The 22,778-nt window shown below is 51.6% G+C and overlaps 1 protein-coding gene across 2 annotated transcripts; it reads left to right on the forward strand.

Moving 5' to 3' along the window:
- The first annotated feature begins 1,417 nt into the window (after positions 1 to 1,417).
- Positions 1,418 to 19,633, forward strand: FKBP5 (FKBP prolyl isomerase 5). Of its 2 annotated transcripts, XM_064733001.1 has the most exons (12): positions 1,418 to 1,475; positions 6,698 to 6,762; positions 9,237 to 9,354; positions 10,173 to 10,317; positions 10,506 to 10,648; positions 11,510 to 11,624; positions 14,219 to 14,375; positions 14,817 to 14,907; positions 15,658 to 15,741; positions 16,166 to 16,351; positions 17,121 to 17,360; positions 18,512 to 19,633. In XM_064733001.1, the coding sequence occupies exons 2-12, from the start codon at positions 6,752 to 6,754 to the stop codon at positions 18,617 to 18,619; spliced, it is 1,398 nt and encodes a 465-aa protein (XP_064589071.1). In that variant the 5' UTR covers positions 1,418 to 1,475; positions 6,698 to 6,751; the 3' UTR covers positions 18,620 to 19,633. The 2 variants fall into 2 exon arrangements, with proteins under 2 accessions (XP_064589071.1, XP_064589072.1); XM_064733002.1 differs by lacking the exons at positions 1,418 to 1,475; positions 6,698 to 6,762 and adding an exon at positions 6,776 to 6,880.
- The last annotated feature ends 3,145 nt before the right edge of the window (positions 19,634 to 22,778 follow it).

Here is a 22,778-nt window from a genome sequence, read left to right on the forward strand (position 1 = left end):
AGGGACAAACCAGGCTGAACCCCCTCACTCATTGCTGCCATTGGTCCCATGGGGTTTTTCAGGGTTTTGGTGTTATCTCAGGGGCCTGATGGAATTATGCTGTGGGTTTTCCTGGTATTACAAACCCACAATATTTTAATTTTGTTTTGTATATGAATATTTAAAGCTCTTGGAAATTTAAAGCCGGGAGGGAAATGTTTGAAACCAGATGCGAGATTCACCAGGCTTGAAAATTAAATGCCATGAAAACAACTTTTTGTTTTCCTTTTCTAAAGCAGGCTTTAATTTTCACTCTGTATTTCTGATGAGTGACACCAGTGTCTAAATTACAGCTGGGAAATCAAACTCAGCTATAGAGCAGACCTGTGAGAGAGCACCCACCAATGCAGTGCTGCCTCCAGCTTGGCCCTAAAGGCTTTATTGGATCAACCTGTGGGAATGAGGGTGCAGGCTGGGAGCTGTGGGCACTCATTACAACACAAACCTGGTAAAAAATGACCACTTTATAAAAACAGAGATATCCCAATTTAAATCTGCCCCCAAATTTTGTTGCCTCTGTTGGCTCAGGTGCTGCAGCAATGAGCAGGGATGAGATGTTTAATCACAAAAGCTCTGATTTCTAATCTCGAGGGGGAGGAATATTCTTGACAAAAATCTTAATTCTTTTATCCCGAACTGGAACATTTCTGCGTGTTCCAGCAGCGCCGTGTCCGCCAAACCCACAGCTCTGTCCCCAGCCTTGAGGCAATGTTTCACTCCAGCGCCGTGTTTCCCGTAACCCCGGGGGGAGCTGCGAGGGATTGGGATGTCCTTGGGGAGCCGGGGGGAACGGGGACACCTCGGGGGCATCTCCGGGTTTGGGGGGTCCTTGCGGGGGTCGCACGAAGCCGCGGGGTTGGGGACAGACAGTGAGGAGCGCTGCAGTGCATGGGGCTGAGCCCCGGGGCATGGCACGGGTCAAACAGCCCTGGGCGCTTCCCGGGGCAGGGCTGTCCCTGTCCCCTGTCCCTGTCCCTGTCCCTGTCCCCCGTACCCTGTCCTCTGTACCCCGTCCCCTCTCCCTCGTTTTCTGTTCCCCATCTCCTGTCCCCTGTTCCCGTCTCTGTCTCCTGTCTCTGTCCCCGTTCCCCATCCCTCTCCCTGTCCCCTGTCATTGTCCCCGTCCCATGTTCCCGTCCCTTGTCCCTATTCTCGGTCCCCTGTCCCCTATCCTTGTTCCTGTCCCCGCTCCCTCCCGGCCCCGCCGGTGCCACCCGGGCGAGCGCGCGGGCACAGCGCTCTGATTTGCATATCCCCGCCTCCGCAGCCAATAGCAAGGTGAGACCTGGAGACGGGCAGGCGGCGCAGCCAATGAGACGCGGGCGGGGCGGGGCCGAGGCGCGGGGCGGGGCGGCCGGGCCGGGCGGGCGCGCGGGGCCACTCGGAGCCGGGCGGCGGCGACAGCGGCGACAGCGGCGGCGACAGCCCGGCCACAGGTGGGACCGCGGGCCGGAGAGCCCCGTGAGCGGCGCTGAGCCCCCGGCACAGCCCGTGCGGGGCTGCGGGACCGCCGGGGTCAGGCGGTGCGGGAGCGTGCGGCGGTGCGGGGCTGGGGACATGCGGGGACACCGAGCGGGGAAGGGGCGCTGGGGAAGGGGGTGGTGGCACCCGCGGGGTGAGGGTGGCAGCGGGGTTCGTGCCCCGCGGAGCCGCCGTGGGGAGTTCCCGTGGGGATGCTCCGGTGCCGGTGCTGCCCGGGCGGGTTCCGCTTCTCCCGCTCCATCCGAGGCTCCCGGAGCGCTTCTCCTGACAGCAGCGGGCACAGAGAGCCCGCAGGGTGCGTGCATCGCCGCACACAGCAGGTAGAAGTGGCTGCACAAGGTAAATGTGATTTTTTTTTAAAAAAGTTTCTGCCATTTCCCCTCCTCTCCGGGCATAAAAACTCTTGCAGAGGTTCTGTTTTTAAAAGGCACTTTGGAGTGAGCCTGCTCTTCCCAGGAAACTCTGTTTGACACAATGGGCTGTAGGAGCTCGTAGGAGATGGGTCTGACATCGGGGTGTCCCCTGAATGGAGCTCCAAATCTGCACTGAATTTCTGCCCCCACCGGAGCAAATAATAAAAAAATAAAATATAATGGAAAGGCTCCAAAGCTGCACCGAATTTCTGCAAATAATAAAAGTACCCTTAAAAACAAAAGTACCCTTAAAAAAGAAGCCAGGAGCTGATGGCTTTAAATATAGAGTTTAAGTAGTGTCTCACCCTAATAAGCTATTAAACTTGAGGTGGGTTTGAGAGCATCACTGGGATATCAAAGCCAACCTGGGAACTGGCATTGAAAGTTTTTAAAAGTTGAAAGCACAAATTGCTGCTTCCTTTAGAACATAAGCAAGCTGCCCCCTCCTGCCTCCTCCCCTGTCCTGTTGGGGGGCTGGGGAGAAGAAAATCATTAAATATGTCTGGCAGAGCCTGTATCTGGATTTTTTTGTTTATTTTTTTAAAATAAATGCAAATAACCTCATCTTCCCAAGGCTGTGTTTGCCCAGCACACACTTCAGTCATGTTGGGGTCCTTTCCCAGCACTGTTAGAGCACCTTCCTGCTGGGATGAACCAAAAAATAAGGACAATTCCTGAGCAAAAAGCAAACTGCATCCCTCGGAACATCACTGCTGCATGGTTATGCGTATTTTAATTAATTACCTGCTTGCAGAAGGAGAAAGTTTGCTGGAAGGTTTGAGATGCTTGGCACCAAGACCTCCTCGGGCTGGCTGCAGCTCCCAAGCTGGCTCAGGGGGAAAATATTTTGTAAATGGCTTGAAAAATGCTTTGTTCTCAGATAGTTCTCATTTTATTCTATTTTATATCAATTTTATTTGACAGTCACTCTCGGCTGCATGAATTTATATAAAGTTGTTGCAGCCCCTTGAGGGAGCTGTGAAGCTCCTCCTGATCTTGTGCACATCACAGGGAAATAGATATTACTTAGCAAGGATTTCTTTTATTATTATTATTTTAGTGCTCTGTGCTTGTGGGTGTAAAGCAGTGGCCACGAGTGCTCTAACGTACAAGTTGTTCATGTAACTTGTTTTTCATGGAGCTGACAGGCTTTTTCCATAACTAGTAATTGTGATTAGTAAGGATTTCTGATTTTGCAAGCGAGCGGGTTGGAAAATGAGGAAAATAATCGTAAAGTGAAGAGTCAGGAGCTGTGAGGGACTGCAGTTAAATCTTCCTCTACCTGCAGTGCCCCATCTTTGTAAATAGCAGTATTGTCCTTAGATGGAAAATATTCTCATTGCAAGAACTTTTTGATTTACATTAAATAAAACGAGCCTGGCAAGGAAGGAGCATCATTCCTGGGAGGTGCCACCATCCCAAAAGGGAGCCCAGGTGTGATGCAGCCTCCCTCCCCAGCCCAGGTGATGCCCGCCAGGTGTGTGTCAGAGCTGTCCCAAATCTGATTGTCCCCAAATCTGTGCTGTCCCCTGCCCCTCACAGCATCCCCAGTCCCCTCCTGCACTTTGTCCCCTTGTGATGCTTCTGCAAGGATTCCTCCCTTGGCTCCAGAGCAGCCTGGTTTCACTGGGAATTGCCCGAAATAATTTGGCATTTATGGTGCAGCTGGTGCTGGGTTATTTCTGGGTGCTGAGCTGGGGATTCCGCCCTGGGGATGCTCCAGGTGCTGCTCAGCCCTCATCTGTGGGGATAAATCACCAAACCCAGCATTTCCCCCTGCCAGGGCTCACAAATTGCTTGGAGAAACCCCCAAATCTGAGCAGTGAGGTGCTTCTACAAACAAACAAAAAAAAAATTAAATAAATCCAAGTTTAATTGCCCCATTTATCCCGGAGAAAAGGCTAAATTAAAACGGAATTGGCAAACAAGGAGTTTCTTGTTTATTTCTGTTTAGTGTTTATTTTAGTCCCCCCCCAAACTGTCACTTGAAATTCAATTTGCTCAGCGCTGCTGTAGCTGCTGCCAGTGGAGGGCTTGGGCTTCCCTTGGTGTGCTCTGTGGGGAGGGAAACTTCACATTTACCAGCCAGAGGTGCAATATTTAATTCCTAAAAGCCTGGCTGGTCTGTTGTCCCTGCTTGTTTTGACACAACTGGAAGGACCTCGCTCATTTTTGGTGGCAGAAAACCCAGGGAGAGGGTGCCAAGGAGTGGGTAGTGGGATGTCAAGCGCTTTCTCACATTTTACAGATGGTTTATATAACCTGCTTGGCTCTATTATTATTTTTTTTCCCTTGTCCAGTTATATAATCCCAATTTGTGAAAGCTTTAGGAGGTTGCATTCCCCACTGTTTCATGTCTATATGTTACACCCTCTGAGCTTGTTAGGGTGCCAGGCATCTCCCAGGAAGCTCAGGCTGGTGTGGAACAGCTCTTGATAACTCATTATTCCCATATTTCCTGCATTATTTTGTTTTATCATCTGTTTTATCATTTGTTTTTGCCACCACCAAAAGCTGAGCCGGCCCCTCAGGAGCAGGATGGGTGCAGGCTGCTGCCTCTCCCTGCTGATGCAGAGCAGAGACTTTGGGCATTCCTGGTTTTCCCAGTGTTTTGAGGATCTGTTCTGTGATTTCTGTGGTGGAAGCAGCTGAAATCCTTGCTGGGGACAGGTAGGAAAGGAGCAGCTGAGCATCCCTGTGTAAAATCCTCAGCCTCGTCCTGTCCCTGGCACCTTAACCCCTGGGGACAGCAGCTGTCCATGAATATCTGTGGATTTTTGTGGGATTTTCCCTGGTGTAAGCTTATCCTTCAAAATAAGGGAGGAGAAAAGAAAATGCTGTTTCTTTTGAATTCCCTTTGACATGAAAGTGGAGGGTGTTGTGTCTGTGGGTTCCCACTCTGGAGGAGATGGACCACAGGCTGCTCACCAGAGAGTTCAGAGCAGCTTTATCCCTCTGATTTTATTTTTTATTTTGAAGCGACCTGGGAAAACCAAGCAAGCATTTCCTTGCTAGAAAACCAGCAGAAGAGCCAGATTATTTTTAATGGGTTTATATTGTGAACTGGGGGGGATAAAACCACTCCTCTCAGAAAGTCTTTTGTGTGCTGCTGGCACGGGCCTGCTCACCTCACCCCAGGGGATGCAGAGACACTGAGCCCATCCTGCTTTTGCCTGGGATATTTATGCTGGCAGGGTTACTGACCCATCCTGCTCACTTGCTCCTCTCTCTGCAGCTGAGGAACAGCCTCTTACCCCACATATGTTTAAAAAAAAATCAATTAGTTATGACTTGAGCCTTAAATAAAACCATTTCAGAAGCTTCAAAATACCCGCCAGGCAGGATGGTGCAGCCAGTGTGATGGGGATATAAGTGAGCCGCACTCAGGAGTTTTCTATCCTCTTAATTGTTTTAAAACCTTCCCCTGATGGTGCTTTTGTGCTCATGGGCAGATACCTCATGGTCCTTGGGGGCTGCATCCCTCTCTGAGGTGTCCCCAAGGTGTGGTGGCACTGTTTGGTACCAGGGTCTCCATGGAATTCACCCTGGATAAAGGACACCAGGGGTTGTGCTTCATTCTCTACAAATCAGGGCTCACCCAGGGTGCCATGGGGGCAATCCCAGCAGCTCTGTTTGCATTTTGGATTTTTGTTGGAACAGGAGTTGCCGTGCCTGGCCCGCCGGGGTGTTGGCCGCTTGCACAACGTGCAGGGTAGGAAGTAAATTGATCCATGGGAGCTCTGGGTCGGTGAACAATGGGTTCAATTTTATGGCTTCCCTGTTTGTTTTGAAGGAGGTGGAGAAAGTGGCCAGGTTTTAAAAGAAAAAAAAAAAAAGAAAAATTAATTAATTAACTGTGATGTACGAGTGTGAGAAATGGCACTCAATGTCCAGGTGTGTCCTTATGTGTTGGGATGCAGCTGAGGTTTATGTGGAGCTGCTTGTCCATCTTAGGAAGGTCATATTCTGTTAGAAATCCCAGTTTTAACTCATTACCATCACCTTCCTTGGTCTCAGCAGGCTGGCCCTGAGGTGTATTAAAACACCTTCCTCCAGGAAAAATCACTGCTCTGGTCTTCCCTCTCCTCTGCACAGGCACAGCTTGCTCAGCAAGAAGGGATTTTATTAGGAAAAAAGCAGTTTGTGATGGAAGGGGAAAGCAATCCACTGTGGGACAGTGGAGAGAGAGACAGCAGCTGCACTAATTGGGTTTTTCTTCATTATCAGTCTGTGCTGGGGGATGCATGTGCAGCTCGAGGGGCTGGGATTTGGGGTGATGATCACCAGGATCCAGGGCCCCACATCCCCCTGCTGTTCTTTCAGATTTGTTTTTTTTTAAGCCTGACCTTTGCGTTTTCAAGAAACTCCCTCCTGTGTTGCAATCTGAGCTTTTAGGGCTGCTGTGGTGCCGTGGAAGTGAAAGTGCTTTGTGCTAAGTGGGTCTTAAAAAACAAACCCCAGAGCAGCCAACTCTTCTTATTTTTCGTCCTGTTAATTTTCATCCCAGTGCAGCAGTTGGACAGGATATAGCCTTGATTTATGTTTTGTAAAGCTGATGGTGAGATGCTGTTTTGTGGAAACAGGGAGTCAAAACAGGTTTTGGCCATAGTCTTCATCACCCATTTCTGACCATGATGGGGCATGATCTGTGGCTCCAAACTGCTCTGTTCTCCCTTCTTCTTCTGAAATCCTGCTTTAGAATAAAAAAGCATATGTGGTTTTTTAATATTTTTTTCTTTTTGTCCCCACCCCGTTCTCACCAGGTATTTCCCCGCTGTGTCTCTGCGCCTGGACTCTCCCTGCACCTCCAGGGTTGCATGGTGGCAAGGTGAGACCCCTGAGAGCCCTGCCCAGCCCTGCTGCTGCTCCCCATCCCCTTCCCCTCCTGGGAGCCTCCGGGAGGGATCTGCAGCATGAAGTTTCCATTTGGAGCTGGCAGATTCCCGGTACGCCGATTTCTAGGAAACGGGGCTGGGGATGGATGGTGAAACCCTAGCATGTGTGATACCTGTCTGTCCTCAGCCCCGGGTCAGACATCTGCATCCCATTCTCCCCTCTGCATTTCCAGCTGTTCCTCAGTGTTGGGAGGCAGCAACACCTGTGTGGAGAGGGAATTGTTAAATTTAAAGGATTTTTTTTATTTATTTCTGTGCTTTTCTGACCCATCCATGTTTATATCCCGGGGAAATGAGCAGTGTGGATGTTCAGAGGAGGGAGGATGGTTTGTCCTGGCTTCATTTACAGATTTACAGCATTAATCTTGTGGGTAGCAGCAGCAACAAGAAAGCAGGACCTGCTTGGGATGTCAGAATCACCCAGGGGCTTTTGCACAGAGTAATTAGTTAATTAATGCCCTCCCTTATCCAGAGTACACAAACAAGAAGATTCAGGCTCTGACACCACCAGCAAGCTGGCTGTGCTCGGTGACATCCCTGCCTGCTCTCTATTTAAACCTCAGGGAGTAGCAGATATTTTTCTTTTTTTTTTTTTTTTTTTTGCCCTACAACTGTTTGTTTCAAATTAATTGTGATTTTGGCGCCTGGCCAGCCTGCTCCTGTCGCTCCAAATGGGAGATAAGTGGGAGCAGTGCACTCTTTTCTCTAACCTACTTGGAGCCGTTTGTGCTGCACGGGGGAGCCGGGAGCTCTTTCCTAACGAGGGCCACATCCCCAGGGCTGGCTCCTGGGGGCTCTTTCCTAACCAGGGCCACATCTCCACATCTCCAGAGCTGGCTCCTGTGGGCTCCTTCCCTCCCAGGGCTGCTGACGCAGAGCTCTCCCCTCCCGCCCGCCTTGGCCAGCTTCCCTGGATGACTCCTCTAATTGCTTACGTAGAAAAATAATGAGAAGGATGCGTAGGGTGTATTTTTAGATGTCTCTTGGTGGGATTTAGCAACTGGCAAGCCGGAGCCAGCACCTCCCTGTCCGTCTCCTGCATCCCAGTCGTGGCTGCTTGGTGGAGCTGGGGAGGTTCTGTCCCTACAAGGGGGTGATGCTTGGGCAAGCTTTGCTGCTTTTTGGGCTCCTCCTGGTCCTGGTGGGTGGGTTATGGATGATGTGGCCCTGGTGCTGCAGGGGATCTGTGCTGGGAACTGGTGCCATGCCCGTGCTGGGATGGGCACCACCTCCTCCTCCTCACTCCTCTCCAAGAGGAAGGCTGTGGTGGCTTGGAGAGCATCCCAGCACCCAAGTCATTGAATCATGGGATGGTTTGCATTGGGAGGAAGCTTTAAAGGCCGTCTAGTCCAGCCCTCCACGATGAGCAGGGACACCTTCCACTAGACCAGGTTGCTCACCCAAATGTTCCCAGGAATAGGGCCCCCATCACCCCTTTGGGTAATCACTGCTTCACCACCACATCATCAAACATTTCTCCCAAAGCAACCCATGGCACGTTTTCCAATAAACACCTGTGAGATAATGGGTCTCACCACATGTTGCTTTGCTTTTTAAATGCTTTTTTTTTAAAAGATGTCCCCATCTGAAACCCCAGCAGCGCAGAGCAAGGGGAGCAGAATCCCATTAAATACCGCCCGAAAGGCTGTGATAATTGAGCCTTGCAACAAGTAGTTCCCTTATTTTTCTCTTTGCTTCTTCCATTTCAGGGCTCTTTGTGTCTCAGTGGCTTCCTGTGCTGGGGGGGCCGGGCTCCAGTCCTTCCCTTTCCACCCGGGTGCGAGGAAAGCAATTCTTCTCGCAGCGCGACTTATCTCTCCTTGGAGCTGAAAACATCCTTTCTTTGCTCTTTTTGAGTCCCCCAAATGAATGATTTCTCCTGCTGGTTAACATCAGCTTCCACCAGCTGAAGACTGTGGGAAAGTTTCACAATTACAGTGGCTTTAATAGATCTGGTTTATGTCTTAAAAATCCCATCGCTTTCTAATTCTCCGTCACATGTTTCCTTGATGATGTGTCGCCCAGCAGTGCAGCTACCAAAATAGCCCCATGGTCTGAAGGAAATCATCAGGAAATATGTTGCTGAAACTGTAGGCAATTCTTTTTTTCACCAAGAACCATTGGAAAAAGTCTGTGTTCAATGGAAAACGTGGCTTTTCTGGCACCTTGGCTGCCTATGTGGTGACATTTGGGAGCACAGTGCTCCAGCAGTTTGCCCAAAAATCCCCCATTCTGCTATGAATTTTCTCTTCATCCACCCAAATAGCTGGAATTCTTTTGGTGTTGGGCTTGCTTTAATTTTTGGGGAAAGTGCTTCATTTGTGCGTTGTGTTTCCATGCAGGGTCACAAACCCTTTCCTCCTCCACCACCTGCCGGGCTGACGGGGTTTGTGCTGTGTCCCCCCAGGTCCAAGGAGACCATGACCACTGATGAGGCCACCAAGAGTGAAGGGGAGGTGCAGGCAGCAGCTCTGGCTGAGCGTGGCGAGGACATCACCCCATCCAAGGACCGAGGGGTTCTGAAGGTGAGGGGGATCTGCACTGTCCTGCCCTCCTGCCCTTTGGGGTGCAGGTCACCCCAGCCCTCAGGGTCACACCTCCAGGGCTCTAGGGTTGAGTTCTTTCATTTCCAAGGCAAAGAGGATGAGCAAAGGAGAATGGAGTGGTGGTTGAGGCTGGTGGGCCCAGGCTGCTCCGTGAATTTCACTGCTATTGTGTTCCTAATCAGATTATTAGCTGTAAATCCACAAAGCATTTCTGTGTGTGACTTACAAACATTAGAAAGAGCACATTACTGAGGTCATCCAGTCTGCTCCACAGCCCCTTTTTCATATTCAGGGCCGTTTCTGGATAGTTCTGCTCCTCAGCACTTACACTTCTCCACTTGAATAGGACCTTTCCTCCAAGAATAGCATCCTCCCCTGCTCCATCCTCAGCTCGAGAACTGCTTGTTCCCGGCTGCAGCCTGCAGAAAAAAGTGTTGACAAGGAGTGAGTAGTGAGCTGACACACCCCTGTGAGTAAAATGTGTATGGACAGAGTGAGTGGAGCTGTGCTCACTGCAGGTTTGGAGCCGTGGTGTTTATCCAGTCCCAGTGTGGACTGGTCTCTGCTCCCAGCCCAGTCCAGCTCCACTGCTGTGGCTCCACTTTGAGATTTGTTTTTAGGAGCTGATGATGGGCAAATTTAGGGGCAAACTGAGTAGCTCCCTCCTGTTACTCAGGGCAGCACTGGGGTCTATATGTGTTTATATATATTTTTTAATGTAAATGCTTGTGTGTGTATCTCCCTCCCTTTCCATATGCATCCACGGCCCCAGCTCAAGGGTGATTTCTCTCTCTCAGATCATTAAGAGACCTGGTAGTGAGGATGAGTGTCCCATGATTGGGGACAAGGTCTATGTGCACTACAAAGGGAAATTGGCCAACGGGAAGAAGTTCGACTCCAGCCGCGATCGGAACGAGCCCTTCATCTTCAGCCTGGGCAAGGGTGAGCTGCTCCAGGGGATGCTGGAGGGGGGGATCAGCCCAGGATCACCCCTGAACCTGCTGCAGGACAGCTGGACAGCATCAGCCCTGCCTTAGGTCCCTGGGGAATGTGGGGTTGTTTTGTTCTGGGTGCATCCTTGCTGGGTTTGCTGCTTGCTCCCTCCTGCCTGACACCTGCCTTCCTCCTAGGTCAGGTCATCAAGGCATGGGACATTGGGGTGGCCACCATGAAGAAGGGAGAGATCTGCTACCTGCTCTGCAAACCTGAGTACGCCTACGGCTCAGCTGGCAGTGCCCCCAAAATCCCCTCCAATGCCACCCTCTTCTTTGAGGCAAGTAATGCTGGTGAGCCAGCCAGCTCCCTCCCTTTCTGCCTTGCCAGCCAGCTCAGAAATAAAAAATAAAAAAATTATTATTAATAATAATAAATAAATAAAAAAACAAAGCCCAAACAACAAAAAAATCCACAACAAGAACAAAAAAAACAACAAGCCAACTTGGATTCCTGAAACGTGTCCCTCTGCTCCAGGAACTGCTGCCAGGGCTTTCTCAGAAATGTGTGTCTGAGCTGGAAGGCTGGGACTGAAACTCCAGTTTAGCAGAATCCTGGTGCTGGGGCAGGGAGTGGGCAGATTCCTGCTTTCAACATGCACAAGGGAAGGAGAGAGCAGCTGGGAAATGCCTCCAGGTGCTAGAAAACCATTAGTGCTGAGGGGTGGTAGGAAAGGTAAGGGTTTGGCACAGAGGGCTCCCTGGGCAGGGCTCTTTGGGACATGGAAGGAGGAGGGAGTCTGTCCTAAATTAAAGCTCAGGCCTTCCAAGTGTGAACTAAGCTGGGGTCAGAGCAGGTCCCATCAGAGGATGAAGGGGAAGCTCCTGCTCACTCTGGGGGATTTTCACAGCATCAGCTGTGTTGTACCCTTACAGGTTCGATAAACTTATTTTTGCTGTTACTTTGTGCTATGCTTCAGGTACTGGATGTGTCCCAGATTCTAATAAATCCTGTGTATTATGCTGTGGTTTTTGGATCTGGGTTTTTATGGGCAACTTCTGCTCGTCAGCTGAAAGGAGAATTAGCTGGCTTGCTTCTCCAGCCAGGGGATGAACTGCTGCTTTGTGGCTCTCTGTTGTTTTTCTCTTCTCCTTTCCCCTTCCCTACTCTCTGCCCACTTTTTCCCTTTATTATTTTTTAGGTCGAGCTGCTTGACTTCAAGGGCGAGGACTTGTTTGAGGATGGAGGGATCATCCGGAGGATCAAGAGGAAGGGGGAAGGTTACTCCAACCCCAATGAAGGAGCCACAGTGGAGAGTGAGTGCTGGTCCCTGTGGGACAGGCAGGGCTCAGTCCTGAGCTGATCCCTGCCCTGAGCAGTGACATGGATGCAGTGCCATCCATCCAGGGCCAGGTGGGCTGGAGAGCAGCTGGGGATGCTCCTCTGAGCTCTTGCTCAGTGTTTTGGACACTCAGCAGTTTCTTTGGCCTCCTCATTCCACTGTTGATGGTGTTTTTGGGGGGTATCCCCCATTTCTTACAGAATGGGGCTTTTTCCTTCCCTTATGGCCACAGGGCTGCTGATGGTGGGGGGAAGGAAATTATTACAAGGGGTTTGCTGAGGCAGAGGTGGTCTCAGCTGATGTGGGAGGATGAGGAGCTCACATCCCATTGGGCTCTCCCTCTTCTGGTCCCATCATTTCGTGGGGCTGGACAGGGGAGGGCAGACTGAGATTTAGGTTTTTTTCCTTTCTAAGAACTGCTCAGACACACACACAGGGATTGCTCCATATGGGACACATTTACTTTCATTTCTTAATTCCAGAGCTCCTGTACACAAAGATCCTAAAGTCCCTTTATCAACTGAGAAATTGAATCTGAGCTGTGAGAGCTTACCAAGCTCGCAGCTTTAAGTGGATGGTTCTTCTAACCTGACTCTCTTTTAGGGAAAAATGAGATTTTGACTCAAATTCTACTGTCTGAGCAGTGGTCACTGTGCTGGGGGTGGCACAGCAGTCCATGGTTTACCTCAGCTGTGTAGTTTGGGAGGTGCTGGAATTAGGCTGGAATAAATCACTCTTCCAGGAGCAAGCACCTCCGGGTTTTTATAGGCTTTAAGTTTTACAGACCCTAAATCCCAGCTCTGCTCCCTAAAACCTGTGCTGCAGCTGAAATCTGGCATTCCAGCTTTTGTTACATCCTTTCCCCCCACACCCCTCCTCCTTCTCCGTTTTTAATCTGAGTACAAATTGCTGTCAGCACATCAAGTTCGTGTGCCAGCCGCACTCAGTACACTCTGTTCTCAGCTCTTCAAAAACAAAATCGCTGCAGGCACTGAGAGAACAATAAGTCAGAGCTGCAACCGGAGTGATGTTCCTTCAGTGACTTTTTTTTCTCTGTAATCCAAGAGCGGCTGAACCAGCTGACCCACTCCTGGAAACCCGAGCTGAGATTTTCCCCTCTGTGCTCGGCGCGTTTTCTGTGCAATTAAAACAGGGCAGAGCTATCCTTGGAAGGAAGGATCACAACATCCCCTTGTGCATCCTGTTTTAAAGCGGATCCTCCCATCACCACCACATTCCACAGGGGATGTGGGACCTGGGGGAGCTGCAGTGCTGCTTTTGGGGTCAGGGATTATGGATCTGTGCTGGCCAGGAACGTGCAGGGAAATGCACGGGGCTGTGGGGTGGCTTACCTGTATTTTAGGCAGGATTTTCCACATTTCCTGTGCCTAAAGAACCAGCCAGCTTGGTTTTTGAGTAGTGCAAGAGCAGAGGTTGTCCCTGGTGGAGGTGGATTTGCTTTTTGTCCTTATGCCAAGCTGGGTGAGCTCACAGCAGCCTGACTGCCGTGGTCACCGTGCACCAGTGATGGATGCAGGATGTGTCCCAGGGACTTCTGAGGGATCCAGGGCAGGGGATGGGCTCGGATTTCCTTCAGCCCAGGCTGCAGCTCTCCTGAGCAGAGCCCAGACCCTCGTGGCTGTTTCTGGTGCCCAGCTTATCCTGCCTCTCACCTGGCACCACAGCAGGATGCTCAGTGCCCTGCAGCACCTCAGGCTGCATCCTGTTCCCCTCAAACAAAGGTAATCTCATGTCTTTGCAGGCTGCAAAACCTTTAAGAACAGCTGTGAATTTTTCCTCTTACAAAGCTTTTTTTGCTGTTGTTGTTTGTTTTAGCTTTTTTCCCCCCCCAACAATATGTAGGAGTTCCTTGTGAAATTGCTTTTCCTTGATGCCTGCCTGCATGCGTGTGTATGCCTTTTACCCTGCAAGCAGAATGCAAAGGTTGTAAAAGCGTCCCCAAAGCCTGGAACGTCTTCAGGTTTGCATAAATAAAGAATAATCTTGCTGTGGAGAGGCAGGCAGGAGTGCCAGGTGCAGAATGTGCCAGGTACCCGGTGTCCGCTCTGCCTGCGCCTCTGCCAGCCGCTGGGGCTGGAACAGCACGGCTCCTGGTTGAAGATTAAAAATAAAAAAGTTTATCTTGTACTTTGAGTTCTCAGAGTCGGGAGAACGTGGCCTTGCTGTGGAGGCAGGAGTCAAGGCAGTATAGCACAGTATAGGGGATTTGTAATCACCGTGATAAACTCTGCGTGGCGCCGTGCCAGGAGCAATATCCAGTTCCAGTAAGGCTTGACTCGTGCACTTGAGTGCGAGGGGAACATATTAGTCACGATGTTTATCTGTTGTTTGGTCCCTGCTTAGACAAGATATGCCTGCCTTGCTTTTCAGCAATGTTCCCAAGGCCTCCCCATCCCTCTCCTCCAGCCCTGGGTCTTCCCTCCTGCAGGCTCTGCTGAGTTTTGGGAGAGATGCTTTATAAAATGCTTTCTAAGACACTTTGGAGCCCAGTTTTCTCCAAGGTGATTCTGGGTGCTATCCTATCCTGCCCCTCTTTCCCCTCTGCAGTTCACCTGGAGGGATTCTGTGGTGGCCACAGGTTCGACTGCAAGGATGTGAAGTTCGTGGTGGGCGAAGGGGAGGACCACGACATCCCCATCGGCATTGACAAGGCCCTGGAGAAGATGCAGAGGGGAGAGCACTGCATCCTCTACCTCAGCCCACGGTGAGGAGCGTCCCCACAGCGATTCTGAGCGGGTCTCAGCCTCCAGCCCTTGTGGGAGATGGTGATCCTGAAAATAGAACTCTCTGTGAGAGCCTCAGAGGACACCAGCGGGGGTGACCAGTGGCATGTAAACAGGAATATTGAGATGATTTAAAAAAAAAAAACCAGGTGAAAGGGCTTTAGCCAAGCCCAGTGAAAAGAAAATGTCTCTCTGGAAATGATCAGGGCTGGAGAGAAGCCTGTGTGAAAATATGGCTTTGATGCAGCCAGAAGGGACAATTCCCAGTGCATGGACTGTGTATCCGCAGGCTCATGGACAGTAACATCACCTGTCCCCAAAATGCTAGAAAGCCGTGGGTGGCAGCCTGGGTGTGCATTTATGGGCGAGCTCTGCTGAAAATCAGGCTTTTCCCTTCTCTGAGTGCCTCCCCTGCCCTGCAGGTACGGCTTTGGCGAGGCTGGCAAGCCAAAATTTGGCATCCAGGGCAACGCGGAGCTGGTGTACGAGGTGACCCTGAAGAGCTTTGAGAAGGTGAGGGCAGAGGTGCTGCTGGCCCTGCCTGGGCTGCAGGAACGTCAGGGCCTGTGCAGCCTCCAGCCTTTGTCCCTGGCGTGGCTGCAGCCCAACCCCTGCTGGAGTGGACACGTCACCGAGGAGCTTCGTGTTCTCAATTTGTTCTTCTCTGTTGGTTTGTTTTATTCTTGTGGCTCAGCTCCAAGGCTGGGTGTCTTATTTGTTCCTAACCTTGTCCTTTTGTACTTTCTTTTTATTTTAATATTATTGTTTCTTCTTCCTTTTTTTTTTCCCTCTTCTTTTCTTTCCTCCTTTTTTCTCCCTTTTTATCTTCTTTTCTCATCTTTTCTCCTAATTTTTCCTTTTTTCTACTTTTTTCCTTTTTCTCATTTTTCTCTCCTTTTTTTCTATTTTTTCTCCTTTTTTTCTTTTATTTTCTTTCCCTTTTTTCTCCTTTTTTCCTCTTTTTTTTTTTCCCCTGGACTGCACAGATAAAAGCTGCTCCATCCAGCCACCCCTTGGCTGTGCCCATGAGGAGGCTGGGGATGGGATGCAAGGGAAAACCATGAGATTTGCACATCCCTGGATGGGTCCCCTGCCTGTGCCATCCCTCTGGCCAAAGCAGGGGCAGGAGCTGTCCCCAGGCTCTGTGTCACAGCCCTGCTGAGCCCTGGCTGTCACCACGCTGTCCCAGAGGGTGGCACGGTCCTGCTGGGGCAGGGGAGGCTGCTCTGCTCCCCTGGGAGTGCTCCAAGTGTTCCTTTGCAGGCCAAGGAGTCGTGGGAGATGGACACCAAGGAGAAGCTGGAGCAGGCGGCCGTGGTCAAGGAGAAGGGCACCATGTACTTCAAGGTTTGTGAACTCGGGGGTGGCAGAGGCAGAGGAGGGGAGCTGGGGCTGATTTTGGCAGCCATCAGTGCCAGAGAAGCCATGTGCCCCCAGATCGGGCTGGGGAGGGTGAGTCCTGCCCTCCCTCTGCCTTTTTCTCACTCCTTGATGCTCCCTGAGAAATCCCATCCCTTGCCAGCACTGCCTTGGCTCTGTGTGCTCCCTGCAGAGCAGGACAGCAGATCAGACCCTGCTGAGGGGCTTTGCATTCCCCTTCCCAGCTGGGGCACCCCAGCTCCCCACTGTTGTGGCTCAGCTTTTCCCAAACCTGCTGGTTCTGTAGGAGCTGGGATCCTCCTCCTTGCCTGCATTTACTGAACACCCCACTTGTCACCTGCTCACGGGACACCCCAAGGGCAGCCTGAGCCTCTTTTTTTGCTCCTTTCAGGAAGGCAAGTACCTGCAGGCAGTGATTCAGTATGGGAAGATTGTGTCCTGGCTGGAGATGGAGTATGGCTTGTCTGAGAAGGAGTCCAAAGCCTCGGACTCCTTCCTGCTGGCTGCCTTCCTCAACCTGGCCATGTGCTACCTGAAGCTGCGCGAGTACGCCAAGGCTGTCGAGTGCTGTGACAAGGTAGGGGTGCCCTGGTGCCAGCCCTGGGCACCAGAAACTGGTGCCTTCATGGGCTACCTAAATACAGAGGCCAGAGAAAATTAAGGGAATGAAAAGCATTTATATTTATTGAACGACCTTGATGTACATTTAGGGACTACACCCCAAAAAATGGACAATGATGGGTCACGAGTTCTCACTTGGCCGTTTTCATACTGGGGGTTAATCTTGCAATTACAGCTTCAGGTAATGAAGTAATTTACTCCAAGTTTTCTCTCCCCAACTCACTTTTGTTTCCATATCTTGGGGCCTGAGGCAGTTGAGGTGTCCTTGATTCCAGGCCTGGAGGGGAATTGTTGTGTCTGACCAAAATGGGAGAACAGCAGCTCACACTGTGTGTGTGGAGTTTAGAGTTATACACTAAAGAATTACATATATTAAAAATATAAAAGCTGAAGTCCTAAGGCATCAGCATGAGCCTGGAGGATGAAGCATCCTCTCCTGCATGTTCTCATTGGGAGTTTGATAGAGTTTTTTAAAATTTCTTTTCGTATCAGAAGGAATACCCCTGCCACACTCAGGGGTATTTTAAGCAAGGAGAGATAATAAAACTTCATTAATGATCTCCCAGCTGCTGATGGAGATGAGGCAATTTTTGTCGAGCAAGATGCAAGTGCTCTGGAGATTTGAAGCCACCTTGTCCTAAATTTGACAGATTTATTGAGGCTTCAGCTGCAGGGGATCTCTTGGGAGGGATCTGAGATTTTAACAGACCTGTGTGTGTTCCCAGGCTCTGGGGTTGGACCAGGACAATGAGAAAGGCTTGTACAGGAGGGGTGAAGCCAGGTTGTTGATGAACGAGTTCGAGCTGGCCAAATGTGACTTTCAAAAAGTGCTGGAAGTGAACCCACAGAACAAAGCAGCCAAATCCCAGATCTCCGTGTGCCAGAAGAAAACCAAGGAGCACAACGAGAGGGACCGCAGGATCTACGCCAACATGTTCACAAAGTTTGCAGAGAGGGATGCAAAGGTGAGTGCTGACCATTTCTGGCCATCCAGGGTTGTGCTGAGGGATGCTCCACAGATGAGAACAGAGGGGTTAAACCAAATTAAATGAGGATGGAGGATGGAGCCTGGAGAGATTAAATTATAGATCAGGATGGGATAGAGCCTGCTGCAGTGGGAAGAAGTGTTTTACTTCTTGGTCTCTCCTATGCAGAGGGTGCCAGCAGGTGCTCAATCATCAATAAAAGCACTTGCAGTGTGAGCTCACAGGGGCTGATAACAGGGCTGGCATTGGTGTTTAACTTGGCTGCTCCCAGCCAGTGACTGTTGGTGGTGGCCAGTAAAATGAAGTGTCATTCCATCTCTGGCAGGAGTATTTTGAGACATGATAGTGTGGATTTCCTGAAGCTGGTAAGGCAATACCTGCTCCTGTGCTTGGGTGGAGAGATCGCTGTCTCAGAACAGGCTCTCATCCAAAATTCCACTGAACAAAACCTGCTGTACTGTAATGAGAGAGGACACAGCTTTGCAAGCCATGTGCATGGGTCATTTTTAGTGTAACCTCTTCTGAAGCAGTGTCTGGAGGTGGAGGCTGGGGATTAAGTGACTGGTGCTGCCCCTGGGGAGCAGCATGATGGGGCAACCAGCTTGGGCAAGGATCAGGGCCAGCTGCTGGCACTGAGCTTGGCTTGTGTGGCCAGCTGGGATGGGCAGAGTCCCTGTGCCTGAGTGCTCCTCTGCTGCACCCCCTTGGTGGGCTGTACCTACAGCTCAGTCCTCTATCTCCACTCTGACCCTGCTGCCTTACCTCCTCATCCCTTTTTTCCCCTCTTTTCCCTGTCCATCCATCCATCCATCCATCCATCCATCCATCCATCCATCCATCCATCCATCCATCCAGGCTCACTCTGTGAGCTCACCCTGCTTCTGGTGAGGTGGGACACATCATTCCCAGGGCTCCCACACCTTTCCCACAAGCTTTAGCCTCCACCAGCACTGAGCCAAGGAAGAAGAACCCACCAGTGGGAGCTGCACCGCTCGATGGGCACAGGGGAGTTGTGGGGGGCAATTTTACCTCTCCCCATCCTGTCTGAGCCTCTTCCCAGCACCCTGTCTCTTGCCTGCCCCTTCCCTCTCCCCTTTCCAGCTCAGTGTGTTTCATTTGCTGTTTGGCAGGAAGCAGCCAGCAAAACTGGAGCGGGAAAAGCAGCGGAGAAGGCGGCGTGCGGAAAAGGACCCAAAACTGCTGGTGCTGAAGGTGAAGAGGCTGAAGGACACGTATGATGGAGGAGGAGGGGATGGCATAGCCTCCTGCCCACACTGAGAAAGGTTGCTGCCAAACCTTGGGACTTGCCAGTGTCTCCTTGTAAAGCTTGTTACAGTTTGTGTGATCGTGGAAGCCAAAAGCGCCTCGCCAAGAAAAGCGACCCCGTCCCACCGCCCTGGGTGCTCTGGGGGCAGAGCAGGAGTGGCAGGACACCGTGGGACCACTGCACGTGGAACAAATACCCTTTGGGCAGCAGGAAAAAGAAAAGAAACGATGATGATGATGATAAATTAAAACGCTTGGCTCCTGGGAGGTTTCCATAGACAGCTTGCTCCAGCTCCCTGGGCTTTGTGTGTCCACTCTGAGCACAGCATCCCCTGAGAGGAGCTGGGATGTGGGACGTGCTCCTTGTACCCTGCAGTGCTGCCTCTGGGTGTCCCAGCACAGCCCCGGGACAGGGATTGGCTTTGTCCCCTGCTGACTCCTTGCCTGTGGCCAAAGGTTGCAGGGGCAGAGCCAGGATGAGAACCCAATGGCCTCTGTGCAGCCTCTTTAGGGGGTGCAGGGACATCTTTAGCCTTTAAAGCACTGTTTGGGGAGGGGGGAACACACAGATTTTACCTTCTGAAGGAGCTGGTTCCTGTTTCTTTAGAGAGCAAAAAAGCCTGTCCAGCTTTGCAGGTGCTCAACCCACAGCCTGCACCCCATGCCTTGGCTCCCAGCTTTCAGTGGGAGTTTTATTGCTTTTATTGGGATCTGGATGTGGGGAAAATAAAAGAGCAGGTGGACATGTGGTTCAGAAAGGCAGAGCTGGTGCCATGGGTTTGTCACTGAGCAGCTTTCCCATGGTGAGGGGGTCCTGGGTGCACGGTGTCCCTGCACCAGAGCTGCTGCTGCCTCCTCAGCCATCAGCCCTGTCCATCCTCAAGGGACACTGTCTCTACCCCATGAGAACAGCTTTCCAGTTGTTATTTTTCCTGTCTCTACAATAATACCCCTTTTGGAGCTTGAAAATAAACAACTGAAAGAAAAAGGAAAAAAAGATAAATAGTCCTCTTTCTCTGCATCCTGCTCAGCAAACGGGGTGGGTGCTCCTTGTGGGGAAATGCCCCAGCAGTTGAGGAATTATTGGTGTCTCAAATAATTCTCCAATAATGTCTCCAAGAGCTGCTGCTGCCCCTTTTTCTCAGTGCCATTGTTCTCTGGAGAGCCAGCAATCCTTGCTTTGGAAATGCCTGGCTGGGGGATGCTCTTTGGGGGTCTCACCTGTTTTTCCAGCCTGGGAGCTTTATCCTTATGCTTTTTTCTCCCATTCCAGTGTATTATTTTGGGAGGGGTTTTCCTGAGGGTCAGCTGAGTGGGTGGAGGGGTCACTGGTGCCCCTTGAATGGGGAGAGAACAGAAAGCTGAGCCAGGGGGGTATTAGCACTGCCCATCCCTCTTTAATCCCCCTCTCCACAATCTTGGCAGAATAAGCCAGATTTGGTTAAAATTCCTCTTCTATAGTCCCACCGGGTTGCACCTGAAGCATCATTTCTCAAGCTTGTCTGTTTTCCCACCTGCAGCAGTGGCACAGCATCCACCTGGCTGCTCCAGCTGCTCATCCATTTAAACAGCTGGAATTTTCTACCACCATGGGATGCCCCTCCCTGGAGGCTGCTGCGAGACCTCTGGCTTTTCATTTTTTCTTACAGCCCAAAAAAGTCCTTTGGGGGCAGCCCAAGCCACATTTTCCATAGGAAATAATCTCAACAGGAAAAAAAAAAAAAGAAAAATCCACCCAACTTGCTTTGCAGTTTTTGGGCTTGCTCCCCGTTTTTAACCAGATTTTTGGTTTATTTTGCCTTGGCGCTTTTCTGTCCCTTGGAAGAGAAATTGAACTCGTGTGGGTGATGAGGTTTGGAGATGAAAGGGAAACCAGGAGGGTTTTGTAAGGAGGATTAAGGAGCTCCCTGTGCCGGTGGGTGTGCAGTGCTCAAATGCCATCTAGTGGCACCAAGCACGGGCTGGGGGTTTGGGGGGACCGTGGTGGGCTGGGCAGGGCCAAGGGGACACTGGGGACACTGGGGACACTCGGCTTGTCTGGCTTTGCAGCCCAACACCACCCCTGGGGGCCTCTGAGGAGGAATAGCAAGAGTTCAGTGGTGTAATGAGGAGGTGAGGCATGAGCAGATTCTGAAACACATCCAAAGAGACCTCGGGACGTGGGGCAGGGGTCAGGGCGCAGCAGGGCTCAGCACAGGGACCTTACACTGCCCAGAGCAGGGATGCTGCCTTCCCTTGAATGGGGTCTCCATGCTCAGCTCACACAAAACAGCCCAAATTCAGGAGGCATTTCTGGGTGAGAAACAAAGATACCCAGGGAGGATAACCCTAAACACGGTCAGCCGCTCCTGTGCCCACTGGCTGTGCTGTGCCAGGGACCCCAACCAGCCAGGGGCACCCCAAAAGGCTCTGGGGTCTGGCTGAGCCCCTGCATTCCTGCAGATTCCTGCGATCACTCCCTGCCAGCTGCTCTCGCTGGCTGCCAGCCCCTGAGAAAATCCTATTAACCGAGTTTCAGGAGAAATAAAGTTAATCACCTCCCCCGGCTGCTCTTCCTCCTTTCCCTTCTCCTCCTCCCGGCACAGGGATTGCGGGGGCGATGCTGGGAGGCTGCTCTGGCTCCTGCGGCTGCCACTGACCCCGTGGCCCTGGGCTGGTAGGGGCTGCAGGGCAGGGCAGGACCGAGCCGAGCCGTGCTGGGCTGAACCGGGCCGTGCCGAGCCGTGCCAGGAGCGATGCCGCTGCAAACGGAGATCCTGCGGGAGGTCTGGGCTGCCGACAGGTCGGTGCTGGGACAGGGGTGGGTGATGTGGGGTGGGATCTGCTGGGTGGGATCTACAGGATCCGCTGGGTGGATGATGTAGGGTGGGATATGTGGGTGGGATCCACTGGGTGGGATGTGCTGGGTGGGTGATGTGGGGTGGGATCTGCTGGGTGTGATTTGCAGGGTGGGATCCACAGAGTGGATCTTCAGTGTGGGATCTGTAGGGTGCGATTTGCAGGGTGGGTGATGCGGTTTGGGATCCACAGTGTGGGATCTGTGGGATGGAATCTGCAGTGTGGGATCTGCTGGGTGGGATCTGTGGGTACCATTGGCAGGGTGGGTGATGCGGTTTGGGATCCACAGTGTGGGATCCATGGGGTGGGATCTGCTGGGTAGGTGATGTAGGGTGGGATCCACAGTGTGGGATCCACGGGGTGGGATCCCTGGGTATCTGTTTTTCACCCAGAAATGTCTCCTTGGTTAGTGAAGAGCAGGATTTGGGGTGGATCTGCAGTGTGGGATCTGTGGGGTGCGATTTGCAGGGTGGGATCTGCTGGGTGGATAATATGGGGTGGGATCCACTGGGTGGGTGATGTACTGGACACCCCCAGCACACTCCCCTCTCCTCCCTTCTTTTCTCCTGTTTTCAATGTCAGTGCACTTTAGTGAGCAGTTTCATCATGGTGTTGTTTCTTTGGGGGTTGGTGGGATAATGCTCGTTGATTTGCAGAGAGGAAAAGTTTCTTAGATGGAGATCACCAAATTTAGCTCCTTGCTGTCCCCCCTGGCCAAGGCAGAGCCTGTCCTGTGCTCCTGGTTAGGAAGGGTGATGTCAGGCAAGCTGGACCCAGTGGAGACAGGGAAATGCTGCTGGAGCCAAATGAAACACTGACCTTTCCCCCTTTACCAAAAACTGGGGCAATCCCGTGCCCCCAGGGTCTGTGGAAGCCCTGACCCTTTTGGTTTCTGTGCCCCACAGCCCCAGTGAGGAGCCAGGGAGCCCCCAGCAGCACAAGCCCAAACAGGTGAGAAAAAATCCTTCCCCTCCACCCCATGTGCCACCATCCCTGCCGTGGCTGTCCCTGAGGGCTGGGGACATCAGAGAACCCCAGAGTCCACCCCAAGGCCCATTTGGGGCTGCTCCATTGGGGTGCTGCAGCCTGTGAGGGCACGAGATTTTTGGGAACCCCCTCCAGAGCGGGTGGGTCGAGACAATTCCACAGCCCTCCCTTCTTTGTGCATCCTTCTGAACCCCCTCCATCACTCTGAGGCACCCCAAGAGGGTTCCTGGTTCTTAGATAACAGTTTAATTAAGCCCCTCAGTTAAGCTGTAAACTGTGACTCACTTTCCCCAGGCCGTGACCCTG

Source organism: Zonotrichia leucophrys, chromosome 26, assembly GCF_028769735.1.
Source record: "Zonotrichia leucophrys gambelii isolate GWCS_2022_RI chromosome 26, RI_Zleu_2.0, whole genome shotgun sequence".
NCBI lineage: Eukaryota > Metazoa > Chordata > Aves > Passeriformes > Passerellidae > Zonotrichia > Zonotrichia leucophrys.